Source organism: Balearica regulorum, chromosome Z (assembly GCF_011004875.1).
Source record: "Balearica regulorum gibbericeps isolate bBalReg1 chromosome Z, bBalReg1.pri, whole genome shotgun sequence".
In the NCBI taxonomy this organism is placed as follows: Eukaryota; Metazoa; Chordata; class Aves; order Gruiformes; family Gruidae; genus Balearica; species Balearica regulorum.
In genome coordinates this window covers 55,791,173-55,815,896 of record NC_046220.1, presented here as the reverse complement: position 1 = coordinate 55,815,896, position 24,724 = coordinate 55,791,173, and the positions used below count along the sequence as shown (strand labels likewise).

The window sequence follows — 24,724 nt, the reverse complement described above, 5'->3', positions numbered from 1 at the left end:
TAACAGAAAATCTTGAACTCTAAACATACCAATTCAATTTATTCATGCTCCCTCTGTACACGCTTAATTTCCTGTACACGCTTAACTTTCTTAATGCTAAAACCATTTTAAAATATCACATGCTTTCATTAGCTATTGCTGAAAATTATTCCTGCTTAGTTTACAGAAGTGGTTCTTGAAATGCCTCAATAAACCTGAATGTGCTTTTGGTTTAAGTTTTTCATTTCCTGTGGTCAGATTAATACACTATACTCAAGTCTGGGCATCTGGCACTCTTCCTAGATCTACCAAGAGTAAGTACATAACATTGAGTATCAACCAGAGTAGAAAATGTTGGCACCTTTGTTTTCATCTTCCGCATTAACTCTCCCTTTCTTTAAAAAAAAGATAAATTAACTATTCTCTGTAATGTAATATACAAGAATCTGTCATAAAATGAACAAAACCATTTGACTACGTGTCCTGTTACAAAGACTAACCATTTTCCCTACCAGCATTTCTAAAATTAACCTGCAAAAAGCAACTATGTTTTACAACAGGCTTTTACCTCACCTCACTTACTTATGTACCTGTAATGAAATAATTCCACATAGCACGTGATCCAGGCAACCTAGGATTTTCTGCTTAGAGTCCATATTATTTCATACCAGTCAATGCGTACAATGATGATCTCCTTTAGTTTCCTTCTGGCTGTCTTGTGAGATAGCAAAATAACTTGGTAGATATAGAGCTTTACGTGTCATTTGTTTCTAACATGATGAAACAATATGAATAAATGTGTGACGCCCATTCTGTGAAGAATACAGAAGACAGCAGGCTCCAAGATGTCAATTTTTCCATGTTGCCAGAACACTAGCAGTAATAGGAAACAAAGAATTGTGATACATATAAATTAGGCTACACACATTTGGTAGTTATTGTTTACTTAGCCTTTTTTGTTATTGTTTACTTGCCAGATTATTACTCAAGATTATATGCAGATCAATGAATTTATATGCAAGGCCCGGTATCTCACAGCAGGAGGCAGCTAGAAGTGTACAACAGTCATTAAAATGAAAAGTACAGAAGAAAACTTGTACAGAAGAAAACTATTTTCATAAAACAATTATTAACAACTACTGGAAAAGAATCCAGTTCTTTGTCATCAAATATGCAAACACAAACACCTTAAAACAAAAAAAAAAGTTTTAAATACAATGTAGATTTACTTGCCTAACATAAACTCCATAAATGGTGATAACTAGTAAGACACAGGTTTTTAGAAATGTCTCTTTTGTAATGAAAATGTCCATACAGATTAGTATAACTATAAAAAATTATATAATTTTTAATAATTTAATAAAAAATTATAGTAAAATTATATACTGGTTGGAAGGTAATAAATATCTGTAATTGCTGTGAAAAGTTGCAAACAATATATCTGGTTTTATAAATTTAGTTGATATATATATTTAAAAATTTGGAGAGGTACTTTAACCTATAAAGCTTTCTTAGGTGTGTCATTTCCAATACACACCTCTAAGGAAAAAAATCTGTGGACTTGTTTAGTGACAGGAAGAGGAATACACAGGAAAACATACAAAATGCCAGCTTACAGCTAGTAAGCAACAGTAGAACACAATGGCCGACTACCTATTTTGCAGAACTGGTAAGCTAAAGCTTGAGGCTAATAATTTTTAGCAACTCTGTTCTCTGCAATGCTCTACCCTGGGGCAACATCCTTTCAAAAGACTGCATGGTGCTACAGTTGAATGCAACTGACACATTCATGGCTGAGAAAAAAAAGTAATTTCTATAAAGATTAATTACAATAAAGAAGTGAAGTGCCTAGAGTTATCCCACACATATTTCTGTAGTATCAGCATTAAATAGGTTACTAGCCGTTTCAAAAGCTCATGAGGAAGTTAACATTGACTAAGTAGAAACATTAATTTATTTCCAGAACTACATAAGGCCAACTTGTTGGAACTGCTCAGCAGCCAGACCTTCAACTATTGAACTTTGACACTAATTTATAGATAGCTAAAGGATAGATAAGTCTTCCTGGAAACCTTTACCATTTTCAGAAAGTTGTCCCATTTTTCCTCCCTGTGAAAGCAGCATTCTTTTTTTTAATAAACACAGCTAGACAGTGGTCTCAGATTTTAATTAGTGTATGAAAATAAGAAGTTGAGGTTCACAGAGTACTATATATAGATGGAAGCTTCATCGCTCATGCTATACACCCTCACAAATTCTGTTTTTTCAAATCTGGCTCTATACCCAACAAGGGTACACTGGAGAGCCTGGCTGTGGATCCATTAAAAAATGCCGATACGGGACAGGTAAGAATTTGAAGGCAAGAGACTTGTATTGCTGAAGGTGCATGCTGCAAGAACTGGCTATGTTATGCACTGTCTGTATTACACTCAATCACACTGCACTTGACCAAAGTCAAGCTAAAACTTTCTAGGATGTCTGTCCCCTTAAAAAGAAAGAGAAATGCATAGAAACTTCTCAACTACCACACATGGAGAATGTGGTATAGAGTTTTCAAACTTCCAGGAAAGGCTTTCACATTAGACAGTCATATGACCCCAGAGTAATAAATGGTGAGCAAAATTTAGATTTATAATTTCTCTGGTATGGTCATGCATGCACCATAAAAGTCAAAGATCTCCTGCTCCTCTTTTTTTACCCTCTTTGCAATCATGCTGCAATGAGATGCCTTGTATTACAACTATAATTTTCAACAAACATGACCTTTGTGCTTTATTTTCTCCCGCCAAATGAGAAAATGAAGAAACCCATGGGTAATTTGAGTTCTCCCCCAGGATGCTGAGGAAGAGAGGTGACTGGTCATAGCTGGAGAATGAAGCTCTGCTTGCTACTGGTCTGCATTAAGCAGCTTCCATCAGAGAGGCAGATGCACTGTTATTAAAGGTTATCTGTACAAGAGGATCTTAGCCCCAAATCTATAGCTATGCATGTAACTCTTACGTAGATACAATGAACAACTTGAAAACCAGGCCATTCATTAATATAGCGTGTTTTAGTCAGATTGGTAAATTAAAATGGCAGTAGCAGTTGCACTGTCTGTGTTTGGATTCCTGGTATGATCCTGCTGGATCATGTACTTGCTAATGAGTTTACAAGCTTCAGTGTAGCCTTAAAAGATTCCAGAACATTGGTCAGCCATCCCAGCCACTGCACAAAGGCAATATGCAGCAGGTCCTGACGAGTGCAATCTTCCTGGCATACTGAACCATGGAGTAAAACACTCACTGGGCCAAGAGCCGTCGGTTAATACTGCACACATCAGAGAGCTATGATAAAATAAAGTACCAAGGACTTTCTGCAGGAAGCACTCGGTTTCTTAGAGTCTCACTAGTCCAGTGTAACAGCACCGGCATATGCAGCTGGTTGCCAGGACAATCCAGTGACGTTCACCTCAGCAATCTCTGTTGGCTTAATACCTGCTGCAGCTGGGGATGCAGATAATCTTTGCCTCAAGAACTGTATTAGTATATATTCCTTTTAATTTTTCAGTTAAATAAAACATTGCTAGCATATTTTGTTTCATGTTTGTGTCTAATATTAAATATCCATTACTTTTTTGGTGTATGTCCATATATTTCTGTGACATAAGAGTACATTTTCTTGCCTTTAAAAGCAAACTTATTTTCACTTCTCATGTAAAGGAAAAGGTTAACAAATTCCTCTGTGCATTGGAGAAGTTGCATTTATTAATTTGTACTTTTCTGTTGACTGCATATTAAACTGTGCAACAAAACTGAAAGACTGTTGTCTTTGAGGTCCCTTCCAACACAAACCATTCTATGATTCTTCCACACTATTTCATTAAATAAATTTTGTTGCCCAATAGATCTGAAAAGTGCTGGAAAGTTTCCAGTGTTGTCTTTTGGCCACACATCTGCACTGAACTTTGCATATAGTTATAAAGGTAAACTAGCAGCAATATAAAGTTAAAAAAGCTATCTACAGCTACTATCTACACATTCCATACATGCTGACAGCTAAAAACCAGCCCTTGTGCACTTCTTGGAATTGACTCTCCATATTCTGCATCCTTACACAATACTCCAATTTTCACTATACTTCCTCTCCCCAGAAAATCTTTGGCTCAAAGGCAGCTTGTTTTTTAATATACAAAAAGAACTATTACTTCCCTTCCCTAGTACTTCAAGACATTTTGTACACATAGGTTCTACTCTTGGGCCAATGCAAAAGACCACATTTTTTGGGGGTAGCAGAGTTCCTATAACGCCTTGTGCTCACGGGAATATGATGGACAGACCCTCATCCATCTCATCCTCCTCCACCCTGAACCATCTCTCAAATTTACTCATCAAAAAACAATCAGAGACTACCGGGCCCTATTTTACCAGGGAAAAAGGGCAGAATGTAGAATCCACTGTGACAACACTATTGACTCCTAAGCTGCAAACCACAGTTATCGCCTTCTCTATTTCACTCCACCAAGAGAAAACTCTTGCCATGTGACACTGGTAAACTCCACTCTTGCTGGACTCATGTGGGCCAAAACCTGAACAATGGTTGAGAAGCAGATGTGCCTTCATACTTCCAAACCAGTTTAGTATAGCCCCAGTTACATGTTTGGACCACACGCTTTATTCGTTCCTTCCCCAAAAGGTACAACATGCGAGTACAAATCAGTACAAGACAGAGTGGTGACCTAATATAACTATTTTAGTCTTTCAATACTAATTTTGTAAGGTCTTTTCAACTTTGCTAGCTTCCATTTCTGGATGGAAGAAATGGACCGCTCTGCTGCACGTTCACGATGTCCTCTGCTTACACAGGAAAGCAACCCTCCTTCACAGTTTTTTTTTTAATTTACCTTATCATCAGCTGCATTCTTGCAGCTATTAGGGAAAAGAACTGACTCATTCTCCAACCAGAGGGACCTGGAGAGGTGGACCCATGCAAAATGCATGAAGTTCAACAAGGCCAAGTGCAAGGTCCTGCACATGGGCTGGGGCAATCCCAAGCACAACTACAGGCTGGGAAGAGAATGGATTGAGAGCAGCCCTGAGGAGAAGGACTTGGGGGTATTGATTGATGAGAAGCTCAACATGAGCTGGCAGTGTGCGCTTGCAGCCCAGAAAGCCAACCGTGTCCTGGGCTGCATCAAAAGAGGTGTGACCAGCAGGTCAAGGGTGATGATTCTGCCCCTCTACTCCGCTCTTGTGAGACCCCACCTGCAGTACTGCGTCCAGCTCTGGGGGCCCCAGTACAGGAGAGACATGGAGCTGTTGGAGTGAGTCCAGAGGAGGGCCGCAAAGACCATCAGAGGGCTGGAGCACCTCTCCTATGAAGACAGGCCGAGAGACTTGGGGTTCTTCAGCCTGGAGAAGGCTGCGGGGAGACCTTATAGCAGCCTTCTGGTACCTGAAGGGGGCCTACAGGAAAGCTAGAGAGGGACTGTTTACAAGGGCATGGAGTGATAGGATGAGGGGTGATGGCCTTAAGTTGAAAGAGGGTAGATTTAGATTAGATTTGCAGAAGAAATTCTTTACTGTGGGGGTGGTGGAACAGGTTGCCCAGGGAGGATGTGGATGCCCCATCCCTGGAAGTGTTCAAGGTCAGGTTGGATGAGGCTTTGGGCAACCTGGTCTAGTGGAAGGTGTCCCTGCCCATGGCAGGGGGGTTGGAACTAGATGATCTTTGAGGTCCCTTCCAACCCAAACCATTCTATGACTCTATGATTTTGTTGAAGAGTATTTTCTGAGAAAAAGGTCTTTCCTTTCCCATGGGTCCTTTCCCATTTATCTTGGCAGAAGTAATTGATTTCTGTTTCTGCATACCATCACTTATACCCCAAGTAACTATTGACATTCAGGAGCTAAACAGCTGCCCCTTTAGACACTGTGCTAGATTTCCTGTCTGCAGCTATTTGCAAGAGGAACTTTAGGCTTGTCATCTGGTAACCATATTCAGAAAAATCTTGGAACTGCTTCAGAATTTGCATTAAAACAACAAACTCATATGGTAAGTGTGAATATTCCCTGAACATTAATCTCCTGTAGAGGCATCCTTACAAGGATTAAAAGGTATCAGATGCCTACCTTGTAATAAATTACTCCTATTTCTGTATCTCCATAAACCTCTTCCTGAATGTTTTTGGTGTCAACAGATTTAAGCAGCCTGTCTTTCTTACATTTGTAATCCCCAGGTTATCCAGTCCACATGCTCTACACCTCTTGTTTTTTGGCCTTACCAACAGAAAGGACAACAACAACAATTCAGAGTCAATTCCTTGTTAAAACTTACGCTTTTTAGCAGGACTCATGCACCTCTCCTACCACTTCTTAAACTGGAGAAGAAATTTTATGCTTTTATGTCTATTTTTTTTTTTTCTGTCCTGGTTCTCTGAATTACTGCTCACCTTTTTGGAGTCTTTGCCTTTTCTGGCTGCAAAATCTGTTCTTTCATGTCAGGCTGAATACACACAATTCTCCTGGAATTACTGTTGGAGGCTGTGTATACATAGTGGGGAAAATTAACTCATACTTGATCTATTTCTTGTTCTTTCCGCTAAGCATTCTGTACTGGCCATTACAGTGAGATAAATGCCCAGTCCAAGGTGCAGCTCATACAAGGACCGAACTGCTCTATCAGCCATATTACTTGTATTCCACGTGCCAAGGTAAGAAACTAATTTTGAAATATGGAGTGTTTTTTTAACAAAAGGTTTTGTTTATGCATCAGTTTCTTAGGCCATAGAAGGAGCAAAACATTTTAGGACAGGCCTCCTTCTTTTTGTGTTTGTCTGTCAAAGGTTCTTCTAACATCTCCTTGCAGAAAAGCACTTTACAGGCAAGAAAAGTATTTTTGAAGGCATAACATGTAGTTGAACTGTAGAATACTGGCCAGACAAGCCTCAAACAAACTATTGTAATTCTAGTATAGGCATGTTGCTAATATGAATTGACAAGGGTTTTTTAAGTAGATGTAAGTAATTCCTCCTCCCTAGTAGCTAAAATTGAATATAACGCTATAAATACCTCCTTTTTATACTGTGTAAATTGATTCCATCATAATTCCACTCTTTCCTTATTATAGCCAAGAGACCCTATGACTACATAGTAATACCCAATCACTAATCCCTCTTTGATATTCTATTTTACTGCTGCACGTGATTAAAAAAAAAGGGAGTGAGGAATGATTCTACAAATACCAGCATGTTATATGGACAGGATCTCAATGTATATGCTGATACTAGGTGCCCATGACCTATAGCTACCCAAAATAGTCTGATCGTATACTTGTACATTTACTAGAAGCAATCAATATGAACAACTAATCAAAGGAGTATATTGTCTTCTTTTTATGACCTCAGTAATGACAAGTCATCACTAATTGCCAGCCATATCCTGGGCTGCATCAAAAGCAGTGTGACCAGCAGGTTGAGGGAGGTGATCCTGCCCCTCTACTCTGCTCTTCTGAGACCCCACCTGGAGTACTGCGTCCAGCTCTGGGGGCCCCAGTACAGGAGAGACATGGAGCTGTTGGAGAGAGTCCAGAGGAGGCCACAAAGATGATGAGGGCTGGAGCACCTCTCCTATGAGGACAGGCTGAGAGAGGTGGGATTGTTCAGCCTGGAGAACAGAAGGCTGCGGGGAGACCTTATAGCAGCCTGCCAGTACCTGAAGGGGACCTACAGGAAAGCTGGTGAGGGACTGTTTATCAGGGAGTGTAGTGACAGGACAAGGGGTAATGGGTTTAAGCCGAAGGAGGGTCGATTTAGATTAGATGTTAGAAAGAAATTCTTTACTGTGAGGGAGGTGAGGCACTGGAACAGGTTGCCCAGGGAGGTTGTGGATGCCCCGTCCCTGGAAGTGTTCAAGGCCAGGTTGGATGGGGCTTTGGGCAACCTGGTCTAGTGGAGGGTGTCCCTGCCCATGGCACAGGGGATGGATCTTTGAGGTCCCTTCCAACCCAAACCATTCTATGATTCTATAAGCAAAGTTGCAAAGCCTGAAGACAATCACAAAAATCATGGTTATCATGGTTTCTTTCCTATCTGGTTTTCCTGTGCTATTTAATTTTTATAAAGGCTACCTCTCAGTGCCACTCTCATTCTTGAAAACAATTTAATTTTCTACTTATTTTTTCTTCTTTGTAAAAAGCAAGACTAGGGGAAAATAAAGCACTAATCTCGTTGTCTAATCTTTAGTTATGGATGGGATGCTGGAAGAGCAGTCAAGGGACCAAAAATCCTGTTCCCAGTTCTTCCATGTTGCTACAAGAACTGTGTATTTCATTCTCTTCATCTGCAAAAGGCAGAGAGTCATATTTATGGACATTTTTAGTACACTTTCTGTGTAATAAATGTAATTTCAAGAAATATTATAAGCAATTAATTACATTTCCTTCACTGTGCTTTTACATATCATTTCCATTTAATATGTTTAGTTCAGCTGAGATTGAAATAAAAGATACTGTAAGAACACCAACTTCCTGCAGAACTTCCAGACCAATGATATATAAAACAACAAAGTATCCTGGTTTCCGAGTTTATGCCAGACATCCAAGTATGACTATTGATCAGCAAAGTCAGTATTTTGAGAAAAGAATAAAAGACATGTTTGGTTTATGCCACTCTCGCTTCAAGGAAAATATTTAAAATAGAACATAATCTGTGTCACATTTGCAAAAGTGGCCTCTTCAACAACTCAAAACTTTTATTTGGGTGCCAATGTGTATAAAATGATCATGCACCTAATATGCAGACTTAAGCTTGTATCCTATAGACAAAAATAACGAATTAAAAAATCATCTTATTCAAAATCATTGCAGCAGTTTGTCCTTCTACATTTTCAAGAGAGCTAAACCAAACACAAGTAGGAACTGTGGAGAGAGAGGAGAGTGCCAGATTTGCACTGCTTTCAATCATCTGGTTTAAAGATCATGTCTTTACAGCCATGATACTCTACAAGTGGTATGGTCCTATAGGATAAATTGAATTTATTTTGACACTGAGGTGCATTTGGTTTACAACTGATATTTCCATGAAAAAGTTTAGTACAAGGCTAAATAATAGTCAGAAACCCACCCCCAAAATTTGAAATAGTTATTATGAGAGAAACATCATCATCACACTGCTGAATAGATTCATATGCTTTTAGAACATGCACTATTATGATCTCACACCTCAAGGATACAGTAAAACCGAAGAAGGTACACACGGTAATGACAGTAACTGATTACTTCCATATAAGAAATAACTGAATTGATGTCTCTTTATTCTAGAAAAAAGACAACCAACATGGCAAAGGTCTGCATAGGCCACATGAAAAAATGAATAAAGAGCAAAAGCTTATTGTATCTTACAATACAAATATTATCTGCATTAAATGAAACTAGCAGGTGCCAGGTTCAGAAACTGATATATTGACACACTGTGTGAAAAACTCTTTACCCCATGACTCTGTGGACTGTAATAGTTTACATGTGTTCAAGAAGAATTGTAGAAAGGATCGCTCAATTTCATCAAGAAAAATACACTGAGGGCTATTAAATTGAAAGAAACCCACAGCTGTCTGGGTAAGACTCTGGCTGACAGATTAGTGGATACTAGAATAATATTCAGGCCTGTTACTACGCTCCTTTGGATTGCTACTGTTGACTGCTCCAGAGACATGATGCTAGGACAGATGGACCTTTAGTCTGATAGAGCATTACAAATCTTAATTTGAGTTAGTAAACTCACTTCAGGTGCAGCTTATAGAGAACAGGCTACATGAATGTTAAGTCTGTGAGCACCTCTTGCTGTTCTTTTTAAAGGAAACAGCCTCACCGCAACAAACATTCATGCTTTAATAAAAACAATTAATTTACTTTAAAATCAATTTGGGCTACTAAACTTCTGCACTGCCACAAAATATAAGCAAAATCAGCTATGAAACAAATTCTGTGATGAGGCTATGGACTCCCTTCAAATTCCAGCTTTCAGTAATTTTCTGACCTACTTACATGAGACAAAGTCTCTCTTCACTTACTTATCAGGAGAATTTTTGCTTCACTTGTCGCACTGTACTCTTTGGTATGTCACACAGTGAAATCAGGGTGGGTTTGAATGATTTGATAGTAACACACTTGGTTGGAACAGGTACTTCTATGACTCCTAATACTTGTGAAATTTAATTGCTTCTAGTGTGGTAGCGGCAGAATCCCTAAAAGTAAATGGCAGCACACACACGGGTTTGAAAAGTGAGGCAAAATGAATGTAATTTTTTACTCAAAGCAAAATTATTGTGCAGCATATGTCCATTTAGGCAAATATCAAAGATATCATCCAAAATGTTGCAAGTTATTAATAAACACAAAGTTTTGTATATAATATAGGGTCTGAATATCTATATATAATATCTGAAGGAGTCTAAAAGCAAGCCATTTTACAAGCTCTGAAAAACTGAACATATTTTCTTCAAAGATTGATTTTTATATATATGTTTATATGTGTAATTAAATGTCTTTTTAACTTCAAGTAAAGATGCAGGTAGTTCTGCTTTTTCATTGTGTCTGTGAATATAATCTACTTCTTTTTTACAGTTCTTTTTATGCTATAGGTAGAACTATGTATTTGGTACAGAAAACAAAAGATAAGCAGCAAATTGTCAATGGCTATTTACTTTCATTTGAAAGAAAGTTTTACTCTGACTGACATTCATATTATTGGAGGAGAGTGATGGGAAGAGGAATTTTATTCACAAAAATGACTAAAATTTGTTTTTACAAAATAATGAACCATGCAAACGCATTACATAGCAGTCTCAAGCCTTTCTCCCATAGGACCTGGAATCTGACCATGTGTCCAGCAGAGAATAAAAGTCCATGAAAATTCTAATCAAACTGAATCAAACTTCACATTAAAAAGTTTATGTCTCCCAAATTATAAAATACTTATAAAACAATTACAAAATATTATTGTACTAATTCAGAAAATTTTCAAGAAATAATTCAGGTAAGTAGCTTGAGTTCTGATTTCCTCAATTAAGCTTTTCTAACTTTTCTCTTTGTTAGAATTAATTATAGCATAAATCTTTCTACTGCATTAGCACACAGGAAAATGTCATGCAAGATTTTTTTCTACATCCAGGCCACCTGCAATAGTAGAACCTAGTCTTAAGCTTTCCAAACAATGTAGATATTCACTCTACAACAAACATAAATAAAAATTAAAAAGGAAAACCAGCCATTGTAAGAGAACAATCCAAGAAAGTCAGCCCCAAGGTTCACTAAGTAGGTGAAAAGGAAATAAAATACATTGCTGGTATATATGGTTTTAAAGTATGTAAAATGTCCATGAAGAAACTGCCATTCTCTGCCATCTTCCTCTGTTGGAAAAGTCACCTGCAACATTCAACTGCAAAATGCAGTCAGATTTAAAAAGCCTTAATATTGTATACTCTGGCAGGCACACACCCCTTACTATAGGTGTCTTTAAAATGGATTACAGAACATCTTTAGTGAGAAGTAGGAAAAGTGTACCAGGTAGCTTCTTCTAAAATAAAAACAAACCTCTCACCTCAAAACTGACAGCTTCCATCTTTCCCAGCCCTGAGCTAAGATGGACATTACTGAGCAAGAGACAATTTTCCAATTCAAATTTTTTAGTTAGTGCAGAAAGGGAAGGTACCTATGGAGGGCACAAGCCTTTCTTCCCCCCACTGTCCCAGAACTCTAGTTAACTAGTTACCAGGTTACTTTTCAGAACAACATGAAGGGCAGCCAACACTGCAAGAGCAAGCTGTGGTCTTACTCTTCAACGCAAAATCCAAACTGCCAAACTGTGTATAGCAAATGGGGAAGGGAAAGAGAAAACTCAGCAGTATGAGGAGCAAAAGCTCTAGCTTTGTCTTGATGAAAATCAGTTGAAGAATGCTGCTAAATACAGATATGAAGTCATAGCTATTAAAAAGGCAACTAACATTCATGAGTTCTTCTGAAATCTTCCCTTCAAGTTCCTAAAAATAATAATAAAAAAATCCCACATATACAAAGATGTTCAGCCTGACTGGATCTTCCAAGCAACTAACAGATACCATGACTTCAGATTTTAAAAAAGCACTTCTAAAATCACCATCTTCCATAAAATAAGAGCTGCTAGATAAGCACCCTTTCTTTATATGCTCAGTCTCAAAAGATACCAAAAAAATTCTCTATTTCCACAAACACTGCAACAGGCACCTGTGAACTCAGCTAATCTACAGAAAATAACCCAAGGATTTTTATCAGATCAAAAGCCAACAAATATTGAATACACTGCACAAAAAAAGGGAAGGTTTATGTAATATGTGAATTATTCCCACTCAAAGCCCTAACGTGGCCTCCTTTAACACTGTGTGATATTTTAGCACTATCCTTCCAGATAAACCAATTAAAAGCTAAAGAGAAAAATACAGATCTAGAAAGCATGACTGGTTTAAAAAATGGGTAGCTTGTTACAGCTACACAGAAGATTAAAGAGTGACCTTGTTACAGTTACCACATATGTGGAAATGCATACAGGGCTGTAAAATAGAGAATAATGAACTGTTCAACAAACTATGAGCTTTATGACAAAACATGGTAGTCCTGAACCAGTGCAGCTTAGACTGGTGTCTGGGAAACCATTTCTAGCCTTACCACATCACTGGAGATTTTAGGCAATATAACCAAACGTTTATTAAGAATGGATAAAATATGGATTATCCAACCCTGTATCAGGAGGACCAACAAGATGGCCTCCATTCCAACTCCTATCAAATCATGTGAAATGCAAACCACAAAGAAGAGCAGAAGAGATTAAATAATTTCATTCTACTACATTCCAAAAGCTGAGATGCATCTGCATTAAGTAGGAAGATGTATATATATGTATTCTGCCATGGTATAACAGATATACACATTTTTAAACTATTGCCAACACAAAGCAGTACAGCAACTTCATTTATTATATGCAGATTCTTCTGCATTGTTGCTAAACAGTACACTGGTCCAAAGTTACTAAAATACTTAAAAAACTATACATTATGTAAACAAAACATAAATAAGACAGCATAGTTCTTTGTACATATAGTTTAGTACAGATTGTTAGGAATTCATGAGTATGTACAATTCTATACCATAGACTGCATTTTTACAATGCATAAATATTTTTTTACAGAAACAAATAAAAAATAAATTTGACAAATAAAAAGGAGATATATACTGTCATAAACACACTGGCAAACAGTCCATACTGTAAGACGGAACATGTGCAAAGGGCTAGATTTCTCCAAACTAAAATGTTTAATGAACTCATTGGTCATTTCTGACCTTTTTAGTAGAGAACCCTCTGAAAATTTCTCTCTAACAAAAGAAATAACTTTTTCATCCTCCTAAGCCCCACAGGTAAACAGGAAAGAACTGTAATCTTAAGTAATTTTGAGTAAATCAACTGTTTCAATGTAAGAAATTATTCAATAGTTACAAATTGCAAAGTCAGAAGAATGCCCCAAAATTTCAAAGTGGCTCATTTGTGGTAAATTCAGGATGCAGCTTTATCAGGTTTATCAAGGCAAGTTGACTGAGATGCAGGGAAGACAGTGGCAGGATTTCTGCTTGTCGACACAACAACAGGAGGCAGTGATGAAGACAGGGAAGAAACTTTTGATGCTGGAGCATTTATAGCATTCAAAATGGCTCCCTCTGGACTGACCAACAGTTTTTTGATAGAAGTGTCTAAGTGAAACACTGAAGTATTGCTTGGTAAATGAGAGTTTGGAGGATGAATGGCAGAAATCACAGAAGGTGTAGTAGCTACAACATTAACAGGAGATTTGATCACTGAAGATGCAGACAGCGTCGCTGCAGACAGTGGAATACATGAGCTAGCTGGAGTACTAAGTATCTGGGGTGTTGCATGTACAATGGGTAAAGCATCTGCAGACCCAAAAGAGTTCACAATTTTTGTAGAGCTTTTCAAAGGATGTTTTGATATTTGCCAACTTAATGAATTACTTGGTGCTAGCATGATTCTTGAGGTTATGGGATTAACAATTGGTACACCTTGAGCCTCCTGACCTTGGTTAATAGTTAAAGGTGTCTGTTTTGTATTACAAGAGAGAACAACAACATGGCTGCCAGCTCCAAGGCCTTGTGGTGGAACAACAAAACAAGTACCGTTAATCATTATCTGAGTTCCAGGTGCCAAAGGCATACAGGTGTTAATGACTATTTTCTGTTGAATGCAAGGTTCATTCAACTGACCTTCTGCCTTGCTTATTACAGTTGAAGCTGCAGATGTCTGAATGGTAGAAGCACAAGTGTAAGCATGACTTTGTTTCTCTGTATGGGGAGGCACCTGCTGGCATTGGGGGGAAGAAAAACTGGGAAAACTAATTACTTTACCTGCATCTGGTGATGGAGGGGGCAACACAGTCTGAGGTTTGTGAATACCTGTGTTACTCAGCATAGCAGCTGAAATGCCTGATGATTGAAACTGAAGCAGTGTGGGCAACTGGCTTTTTGATACTGGAGGAGGAGCTGGAACTGCTGCCAACTGAGGAACTGTGTGTAACACTTTGTGGGGGGTGGCTAGAGATCCAGGCAAGCTAATAACTGGAAATTGCAAAGCAGATGCTAAGTTTTGGGGAGATAGTGTTGGCTGTGTTGTTGAAATCAGCACAGATGAAGCAAGATGTCCTGTTTTCACAGTTGATATACCCACAGTATTTCCAATATTTGACGTGCACACTCGATTACCCAGAATTGGCCTTATTCTTGAGGGATCATTTCCACCAACCAAGACAGTGGGCCGTGTCCCAGAAGAAGTCCCACTTGATGTTACTGAAACAGATTCTACACATGCATTTGCTGCTGTTACTGTGAAGGCATTTTCAGTTTTTGTTGCAACACATACAGATTCATTAACTGACACAGCACTTTGATTCACAAAACTTTGAACAGGAACCAAAGTACCACTGCTTGTCAAAGACAGTGCCAAACCCATGCTTTTTTTGCCTTCTCCCTTAGAAATGGCAGAGTGCAATATATTAACTGGTGGAGCCTGCTGTGCATTGCCTTTAGTATTTACAATGGTTTGACCTATATTGAGTCCAATTTTCACCTCTTTTACTTGAGCAATAGTTGGTGACGAATTTATTCTTATTGGTGTTCCTACTGTAGATGGGATCAGAACCAACTGTGGTTGCTCTGTGGCACTAACAAAGGTTTTGCTTAGGGAAGAAGGAAGGTTGGCCGTTGATGGGCCATTGGCAACTTGCGTGTTAATGAAAACCAATTTCTGGGCATTAACACCACTGGATGCCGGAGAGGGTATAATATTGACTCCTGATGCTCCACAGGGTGATAAAACAGGTGGATTTGTGACTAAGGTAAGTTTCTGGACTGGAGTACCACTGATTAAATCTCCATTTATTGCTGGTATAGACTCAGATTGTATAATAGGGTTTGTCTTAGCTTTAGTATCACCTTGTTGCTGCACAGAAGAATTTGGAGTTATGACAGTGTTAATTTGTCCAGTGCCAGTCACACTGACAGGCCTGTTTGGAGTTGCTGCCATGAAATTGCTGGTTAATGAAATGGAGGATAAAGAAGGAGAGGACACACAGCAGGAGTTCTCTATTACTTTACCCAAAGTGGCGCCAACAACAGGCTGCTGTAATGTGAATTTGATATTCTTGTCTATTGCCTGTGTAAAATCAGCTGGAAAAGCTGGAATGTTAACAGAAGAAGCTGTTGAGGGGGCAAATTGAGAAAGAGATGATTGTCCAATATGTGGGAGACCAGATGTGGCTGTTGCTACAGATGGAAGAGTAGAACATGATAATGCTGTGGTTTTTGGCACAAGAAAGGCCTGAAGTTGAGGTGCATAAGTGAAAACTGAACTAGAAGGTAAACTACTAGGTGAAATCTGGTCTGGGTTTGTTCGCACTTTAACAATTCCTGTGTTTCCACCTCGCGTTGTGACCAGAATAGATTGTGATTCTCTTATACACACCGTCTTCAGCTCTTGCCTAGTTTCAAAGGAGTCAGTTGTCTGCTGTGATGCAAGACTATGACATGCAGAAGCAGAGTTTGTAGACCCACTTAATGCTGTTGTTGCTATCACACACTGGCTAGCTGTGGAAAAAGCAGGTGAACTCAAAGACATGAGGAATGCAGCAGTTGAAACTGTAGTCTTGCTTTTGTCAGTTTCCATTTGGCTCACCTTAGTTGTTGACGATAATAAGTTACCTGCTGAAGTTACAGCAGGCAATGGTTGTGTAGTGTTCATGGGACCAGTCGCTTGTGACAAGTGGCTAATATTCTTGTTAAAAATTGTACTAGGTGACTGAGTAGTAGCATTTGCAGGGTCTGTTACCAGAACAGGTGTTAAAGAAACACTGACATTTGATATTTCTGGTAAAGTTGTACAGTGCAGCTCAGATGATTTTTGTTGTAGTGACTGAATGTCCTTGGAAACAATTTTTCCTTCCTTCTGCTGAATAAGAAAATTCTTAGGTAAAATAAGAACCTGTTGCATGAGTTTTTCTCCAGTTTTAGGGTCAATCACAGGTTGCATTTGAATTTTCACAGAGCTGTTGTGAAGGTCTATTGGTACACAGTGTCCATTTGGCATTTTGTATACCATTTGTAAAGGAGTCTTTGAACCGGTCTGGCAGGGCAATGCTGGTTTTATCAGTGATGATTCCAAAGGTGGTAAAACTGGCTTTTCAGAAGTAGATACATTTATGCCTGGGGGAGGTGACAGTTGATTTGTTAAGGTCACTTTGTTCCCAGTATTCTTGGCAAGCAAGGCCTGGATGGGTTTGGTCCCTTTCACAAAGTTTGATACTAATGTTGCAGGATCTGTCAAGGAAAACGATTCCAGAGTTGACCCTTCAGACTGTTTCAGCTCAGTGACAAAACTATCTGGCTGCAGGCTACTTTCTGAACTCTGCACCACAGTCTCATTAGTGCTCAGCTTAGCCTTCTTCCTTGGTGAAAGCTCGTTAGTGCTTTGATCCAGACAACTATTTTGCTTGGACTGTCGTTTAACACATTTGGGTAGTGTCTTCTGTGTTTCTTTAGAAATTGATTCTTTTTTCAGAATTCTGTTTTTTCCTGCAGGTAAATTCATCTCCAATAGTTTCATTTCCTCTGCAAGGGTATTAAAACAGAAACTGTGTTTTACAAGTTTGCAACTGATACCTCTATATAACAATTTTACAGTGTCTAGCCGATGGCAGAATGCTAGTTTGCAAATGTAAGGATATGTGGAAGGAGAGTGTCTGCTCCTTTAAGGGCACCTGGCCAAGGACCTTTTTCAATGCATAAAGGGGGTAATAAAGAAAGGAGGAAGTCCTAAACAAGAACATACAGGGACATAATCCTGAACAGCATGGGAGACAGTGAGGGAGATCAAAGCTGGTCATTCATGCTAATTGATGAAGGCATGTGAGAGTGTGAGAATGTTTATTCCAGCAAGGTTATCTCATCAAGGACCTGGTTAATTTGGAAACTGAGGGGGAAAAAGGGAGAAGCCAGGAAAAAAAAAAAAGTCACAGATCTAACAAAACAAGCACTGAGGCAATGACAAGAAAAAACCTCACCAATCACACCAATTGATGGGCTATCAAGAAACTGCAGGTGCCACTTCCAGGAAAATCAACCTGGACTTTGCTACTGATATGACTGTAAACCAAGGAAGATCCTGGACACTGTGCTGGGAGGCGTGAGGGAATCACTAGAGCTACATAAACCCATGAAGGGATGTATAGAGGAAGGGGGAGCTGCAAGGACAGAGCAGGAGGCCACAGCCTGTGTGCCTGGTGCCACCTGGGGGGTGTCTGCATCTTCCCTAAATCCAGTGTGGGTGGGGGCAGTGTGTGTGTATTCACTGGCAAACTTCAAGTCAGACTAGCCCGTGAGCAGGGGGCCCTGGGGTCTGGGCTGGCAATTCATGCAGACTTGTGTGGGGTGCCTGTGGGACAAGGGTGAGTGCCACAGGTTTCATACTGAGCATTCAGCTGGACCAGCCAGCAAGGAGGGGATGCATGAAGTGGGTAAGAGGGCCCAGGATGCAGACAGGGGTGCTGGGTGGACAGCGAGGCCATGCATTGAGGTTTTGGCAAGGTTTTGGCAGTGTGGAGCTGCAGGGGGCCCTGTGTGAGGAGAGGCCAGGAGCTGCCCTGTGCCAGACACAGCTGGTTCCAAAACAGATCCAGTGCAGGATGTGGCTGAGCCTGTCAGCCAAGCTGGTGATGCCTCATGGAAAATGCTGTGCAGAAGAGCGTGACAGAGAACAGTGAAGAAAAAACGTAGGAGAAAACAACCCTTTAGACACCAAGGTCAGTGAAGAAGAAGGGGAAAGAGGTGCTCCTGGCTCTGCAATGGAATCCCCTGCAACTCGTGAAGACCACCATGGTGAAACAGGTTGATTCCCTCCCATGGACAAACATGCTGGAGCAGATATCCACGCAACCTGTTGAAAATCCCATTCCACAGCAGGTAAATATGCCCTGAAGGAACCTGGAGCCCACGGAGAGCCTACAGTGGAGCAGGCTCCTGAGAGGAACTGTGGCTTATGAGGGACCCACAGTGGAGCAGTCCTATCCTGAAGGACTCCAGCCTGTGGGAAGGACCCCGGCTGGAGCAGTTTGTGAAGGACTCTATCCCATGGGAGGAACCCCACACTGGAGCAGGGCAAAAGTGTGAGGAAAGAGCAGCAGAGCAAAGTGTTATGAAGTGACCTCAACCTCTAATCCTCACATCCCGTGTGCCACTGGACAGAGGAGGAGGTAGAATTGGGAATGAAGTTGAGCCTGAGAAGAAGGTGGAGATGGGGAGGAGGGAGAGATGTTTTAGTTTTTGTCTTTGTTTCTCACCAGCCCACTCTATTTTTAATTGGCAATAAATCAAATTAAATTTCCCCAAATGAGTCTGTTTTGCCTGTGACAGTAACTGTTGAGTGATCTCCCTGTCTGTATCTTGACTGATGAGCTTTCCCATCTTATTTCTCTCCCTGTCCTATTAAGGAAGTGGAGTGACAGAGCAGCTGGATGGGCATCTGGCAGCCAGCCAAGGTCAACCCACCATAAATGTAAATTCTGAGCAGGCTTACTATTTTACTGCATAAACAGTTAAGCACAAAAGTGGCAAAAACTTCCATTAATCAGAATTTTTATCTTGGTCATGTCTGCCCCCTTCTAGTCTACATCCTTCAGACATGCATCACAAGCCATTTCAATATTATCACAGTAGTAGTAAAGGTAAAAAGTAGGACACAAGCTCCTCACATGGAAAAATTAAGCTCCTGAATCAACTTCATTCAGCTCCTGAAGCCAGTTCAAGCTATCAAATTCCAGTAAATGCTTACCATTGTCTGGGTGATCTTTTTTGGGAACTTCCACATGTTCTGCAGACTCTGAAGATTTACTGCATACTGCAAAAGAATCTTTGCCAGAATCAACTTCACTTTCATCATTACTCCACAATTCTCTGGTAAATTTATCATGGTCTGGATGTCTTGTAAAGTCATCATAGTCCTTCTTCAATCTAGACCTTGAAAATAACAAAACTAACTTTACTAAAGAACCACACTATTTTAAACATTTTTTTAAATTTGTCATTGCTGCAACACAAAAAATTGGTGTAGAATTAATTGCCTGTATCCTTCAAAAAGTTTCAGGGTAGCTCTTTCTGCAAGTCTCTAAAACCCAGAAAATATGAAGTGACAGTAATATCCCTTCCCTCACCAAAACTGAATTCTAGGTCATTAAGTCCTCTAACAATAGGCAAAAAGACCGAGTCAAATATGACCATCATGTTTTATTGTATCCATCTTCTGTTTCTTCCTTCATCATGCATTGTGACAAATGTACCTGTGTGGACTTGAGTATTAACTGTAACAAGTTCACTCTTTCCCCTGAAGGCAACCCCCAACTAGAGAATTAAGTTAATCTTGTTTTTCTTAAATGCATCATGCTTTTGGCTGGCTATGAGAATGTAATGTAACTTTCTCCTTTAAGAAAACTTTCTTATATCTGGACCATTAGAACAGCTGCCACTGTCATTTCCATAGGCTCACATTCCACTAAAGCATGTGCATATGATGAAAACAGATAGCTGCTTTACTCATTTGAACACTGTTCAGAAACACATCCACTTACCTTGATACTCCTGAACTGCTACATATTCCCATTGTCCCTTCTTCTAAACCACTGTTTAGATGAGATCTAGGGGATATCTTAGTGTACAAATATACTGAACTACAGGATTCAGCTGGTGGCAACCAACACAATATCCAGGAGGATTATTTAGCAAATGAATAAATAGATTGTAGCAATTAGCACCTTGTGGGATCTAGACTCTAGTCTGGATCTAGCCCTTATGACAGCAGGAATAAGATCTTAAATTTACCTATTCTTATGTGTTAAAATAACAGTTGTTTGGATTGAGACCAACAATGGCCAGCTACTCCCCAAAGGAAGGAGAGGGAGGAGCCAAGCATGTCACAGCTGGCAGGGCATGAGCCTCACCAGCAAGGATGCCATTCCACAACCCCTGAATAAGGGAGCAGGGCAGGCCTAGGGTTGGTAACTGGGATCAACCAAGAGCCCAGATCAACAGGCAGGTTCCTGGTGCTGAGGCAGGTCTGAGGCCAAGCTGGGAAGTCAGTTCACAGGTTCAGATCGAGATGAGGTCCAGTGATAGCTGCCAGGGTCAGGACCCAGTTGAGTGATTTCTGGGCAGGTCCACTGTGATGATGCAGGTCCAAGGTCAGTCTGAGGGTTAGTCCAGATCAGCAGGACCCAAGGCCAAGCAGGGTAACTGCTGTTGTTGAGCTGACAACTGGCATTCCTACAGCAGAGATTGAAGGCTGCAGAATGACCTGAAATGGGGATCCTGGGCCTGTGGGCAGGTGATACACATGAGCACCCAGGTGAGGCTGGTCAGGGTCAGTAAGACCTAACAGTTTACTTATGACTTTGACACTCTCACTGAGAGAAGACAACCTTGAAATCTGTATGAAGATGTACTGTGGATGATACTTCAACTCTGTCATTAGGATTTTGACCTTGAAGTCTAGGTGTGGAAGAACTATAGAAGGACACTAGTGAACCACTATTGTATAAGAGCTTCTGGATAGGAATTTTATTTTTTTTTTTCTTTTGAGGAACTTCTGCTGTGGGGCCAGTGAACAAATGTGATCAGTGGCCACAGGTAACCTTTCCTTTTAAACCTTGCTGCTATTCAAATACCATTCAACATTATACTCTGTCATAATTTTGACAAGACCAGAAGACCTTTCGGAACAGGAAAAAAAAAATTTTGATCATCCAGAATGCTCCTACTAATTAAACACAATAAAAAAACAGTGAAGGAAAACTTCAAAGCTGAAGTTTTCAAAGCTGAAGCTGTTAGTGTGCAACTGCAGCTAAGCTTGCGGTGGTGCTCCTGTTTACACCAGCATAAGCAGTCTTTACTCAATTGCTTTTTCCCTTTCACATAACACCTTTCTTCACCATAGTCATTGGTGCTACACAGCTGCCTAGCAGCTGCATAATGAACCAGACCAAGACACTGATCTAGCCTCCCTCCTTATCTCTCTTTCCTCCTCCCAATTGTAAAAATTCTTTTTCAGCTGGCGCTGTTCCCTGGTATACTATGTGTCTACCCAAACAGTTATGTCATGGAAATACCGAGGCTAGCATTGCTGAATAAACTACAGTTACAGCCTAAAACATGCATCCTGAGAAATTAAGTTAATCTCAGAAATTATCCACCACTAAGTGGATGCTTCTTTAGCTACCATCACATGTACATCCAAGACCTCAGCCACCCAGTACCAGACTAAAATTTTCTCATATTATGCACACCTCATATATAGTACTTCTACACACTTTACATGGCAGTTCTACTCCCGTACTCTATATCCACTTTTAACAAACAAGAACTAATACTGGGTACCAAACCATTCCACAGCAGAATTTACATAAAGGTTTAACTGGAAACTCCATATACCAGAAACTGAAATCCTTTCTAATAGGATTACTATCTGCCACATTTCCAAAAGGACTCTGAATTGCTACAGACAGGAAGAAATGAACAGCTAAGGAAAATTAACAGAAACTTGAATAGAAAGGAATAAAAAACCCCAAACCCCAAAACTTGTACTTTGGTCCATTATTTAAATCAAAATGTTCAACAACATCCTAGGTTTCCAAATAAGGATTTTAATTCATGCATGGTATTCATAAAATGAGCTCTTAAGGAACGAACTCTTAGTAGTTCTATTTGTTTACTGTCTTTAGTGCTATGGTGTTGGTTTTGCTTTTGTTTAAACACTTTTCAGAATCACTTCTGCACCACATCACTCTAAGTTGCTTCCTTCACACTCAATGTTTAAGCAGCTGCCTAACTTTACCTATCATTTGACACAGAGTTCAAGCTTCTAATCATTACTTGTTTCTTAAATGTCTATGTGGCAAAGCTAAGTTATGATTTAAGCAACAGCTGTAAGGCTAATAGACCACAACGGCACCAAGGTTCAAGATACAACTACGACACCAAGTCAATATCCAGTCTCTCTAGGATTTATAATGTGGGTAGCATCTTCACAGCTACTAATACTTGCCCTTACTAGATTTACATCAGTCACTGCTTCACTGGCATTTCTCCTACACACCTTATTCCAGATGCATTTAATGTTTACAGAGTTACAAAGACCTCAAAACAGTGTTTTAAGAGTTGCTTTGTGGAGAATTCATTAACAACCAATTTAGGTAGCTTTAGACATTAAGTAGTCTGACAAAGTATTCTAAGAAGCCCTGGTCTAGTTTTCTAGATCCAGGTTTTCAGCACCTCTTAACCAAATGCCCTGGTTTCAGCCGAGAGGGTTCATTTTTTTTTTTTCCTTTTTCACAGTAGCTAGTATGGGGCTATGTTTTGGATTTATGCTGGAAATAACGTTGATAATATAGAGATGTTTTTGTTATGTGGACGTGTTGTTGAGCAGTGCTTACACAGAGCCAAGGCCTTTTCTGCTTCTCACACCGCCCTGCCAGTGGGACGGCTGGGGGTGCACAAGGAGTTGGGAGGGGACATAGACAGTACAGGTGACCCAAACTAGCCAAAGGGGGTATTCCATACCATGTGACATCATGCTCAGCATAAAAGGGGGCTAGCCGGGGAGGGGCAGTAGCAGCTCCAGGACGCGTGGCTCGGGGACAGTCCGGTTTCAGGACAGGTCTGAGGGTGCGGTCTGAGTTGTACGGTCCTCGGGTGAGAACCTGCATTGTGTATCACCAGTTTTGTATACTCTGTTAAGTACTGTTTTGTTCTGTCTTCCCCTCTCCCTTTGCTATCCTAGTAAACTGTCCTTATACCAACCCACCTGGTCTTGTCTTTTCCTTCCCATTCTCCTCCCCATCCCACTGGGGCGGCAGGGGGGAGTGAACGAGCGGCTGCGTGGTGCTCAGCTGCCAGCTGGGGTAAAACCACGACACCAAATAAACAGCAAAACAAATCCTAGCTGGATTGCAATACAACTATTGATAGGCATGCTTAAGGATTCTACAGCATTTTAGAGGAAAAAAAAATATTAGGCGGTTAAACTCAACTTTGTTTAGAGACAGTAAGTTTGGAACATAAAATAAGGCTTCCAATTAAAGCACTGCCAGTGCCTCATTCCTCTCCTCAGAGTATTTTCATTTAATTTGTTTGAGAAGCTAACTTATTCATTAGTTTTTAAAAGGCGAATTTTGTTCTGGTTTCCATCCCATGCACTACTGTTAAAAAAAAGAGCAGCTAATTACCTGTTTCTTTGAAATGCTTTCATTAGCTTTGGTTCCCATGGCAACAGTTCATTAAGCAGTCGTATCAACGTACCATGCAATTCCTTTACTGCTTGCTTCCGGTGGTACCATCTTCCCTGCAAACATAAAAACCCTTTATTTACCACTGCATTAGACCTGAATCTTGTTATATTGTATTAGTACTACAATAATCCTGATACACTAATATAGCATATGAGGAAAATAACTGGAAGAAAGTATTAGTAAGCTACACAGTTATATCCACCCTCAATCTCTGTAAGACATTTTTATACTACAGAGAGATAATGTCAGAGTTAAAAAAGGAGTACTGCCAGGATGTTCACTTTTTACAGGTCAAACTTAAAACTGAAGCACAATCCTATGAACACACCATGTGTTTAAAATTACTTAAATGAGTAACTAACATAGGTAGTAATCCATTCAGGTCAGGGAAACAAACCATGTATGTACATGTTGGTTAAGAGATAAATAGTTAAACAGTTAACAGATAAAATTTCTCAGAAAATCCTACCATAATCTCATTTAACATAAGTGATATAATTTTTATTATTATTAGCAAAAACAATTTACTATAATTTTCAGGGATAAACCTCACAGTTTTTGCATTACATTTTTGTATTTTATTTGAAGTTCTAGATAAAGGGGTTTTTTTTAAGAAAAGTTTTGGAAATCTGTCATTTCTGAAGTAACAGAGTATGCAGCAGAGACCAGATTTCCAACATAAAAGCTTGAAGGTTACAATGGAAATGTATAATTAAAAATGGTTTTCTTTTTCAAAACAATACATGTAATCTCATGATCTCCCATGAACAATTCACGTTTTAATAAATCTAGAAAGGCTGAATGAGGATAAAAGACATCAGGAAATGACAATTAGCATGTATATACAT

General features: G+C 39.7%; 1 protein-coding gene across 2 annotated transcripts in view; it reads right to left on the bottom strand.

The window, feature by feature from the left end:
* Positions 1-12,668: 12,668 nt before the first annotated feature.
* BRD10 (bromodomain containing 10) overlaps positions 12,669-24,724 on the bottom strand; it is a 52,162-nt gene continuing 40,106 nt past the window's right edge. For both annotated transcript variants that reach the window (XM_075739500.1, XM_075739501.1), the window contains 3 exons: positions 23,814-23,929; positions 19,373-19,557; positions 12,669-17,154 (listed from right to left, as the gene is read on the bottom strand). In XM_075739500.1, the coding sequence (XP_075595615.1) occupies positions 13,538-17,154; positions 19,373-19,557; positions 23,814-23,929 (3,918 nt within the window). In that variant the 3' untranslated portion in view covers positions 12,669-13,537. The remainder of the gene's footprint in view (positions 17,155-19,372; positions 19,558-23,813; positions 23,930-24,724) is intronic.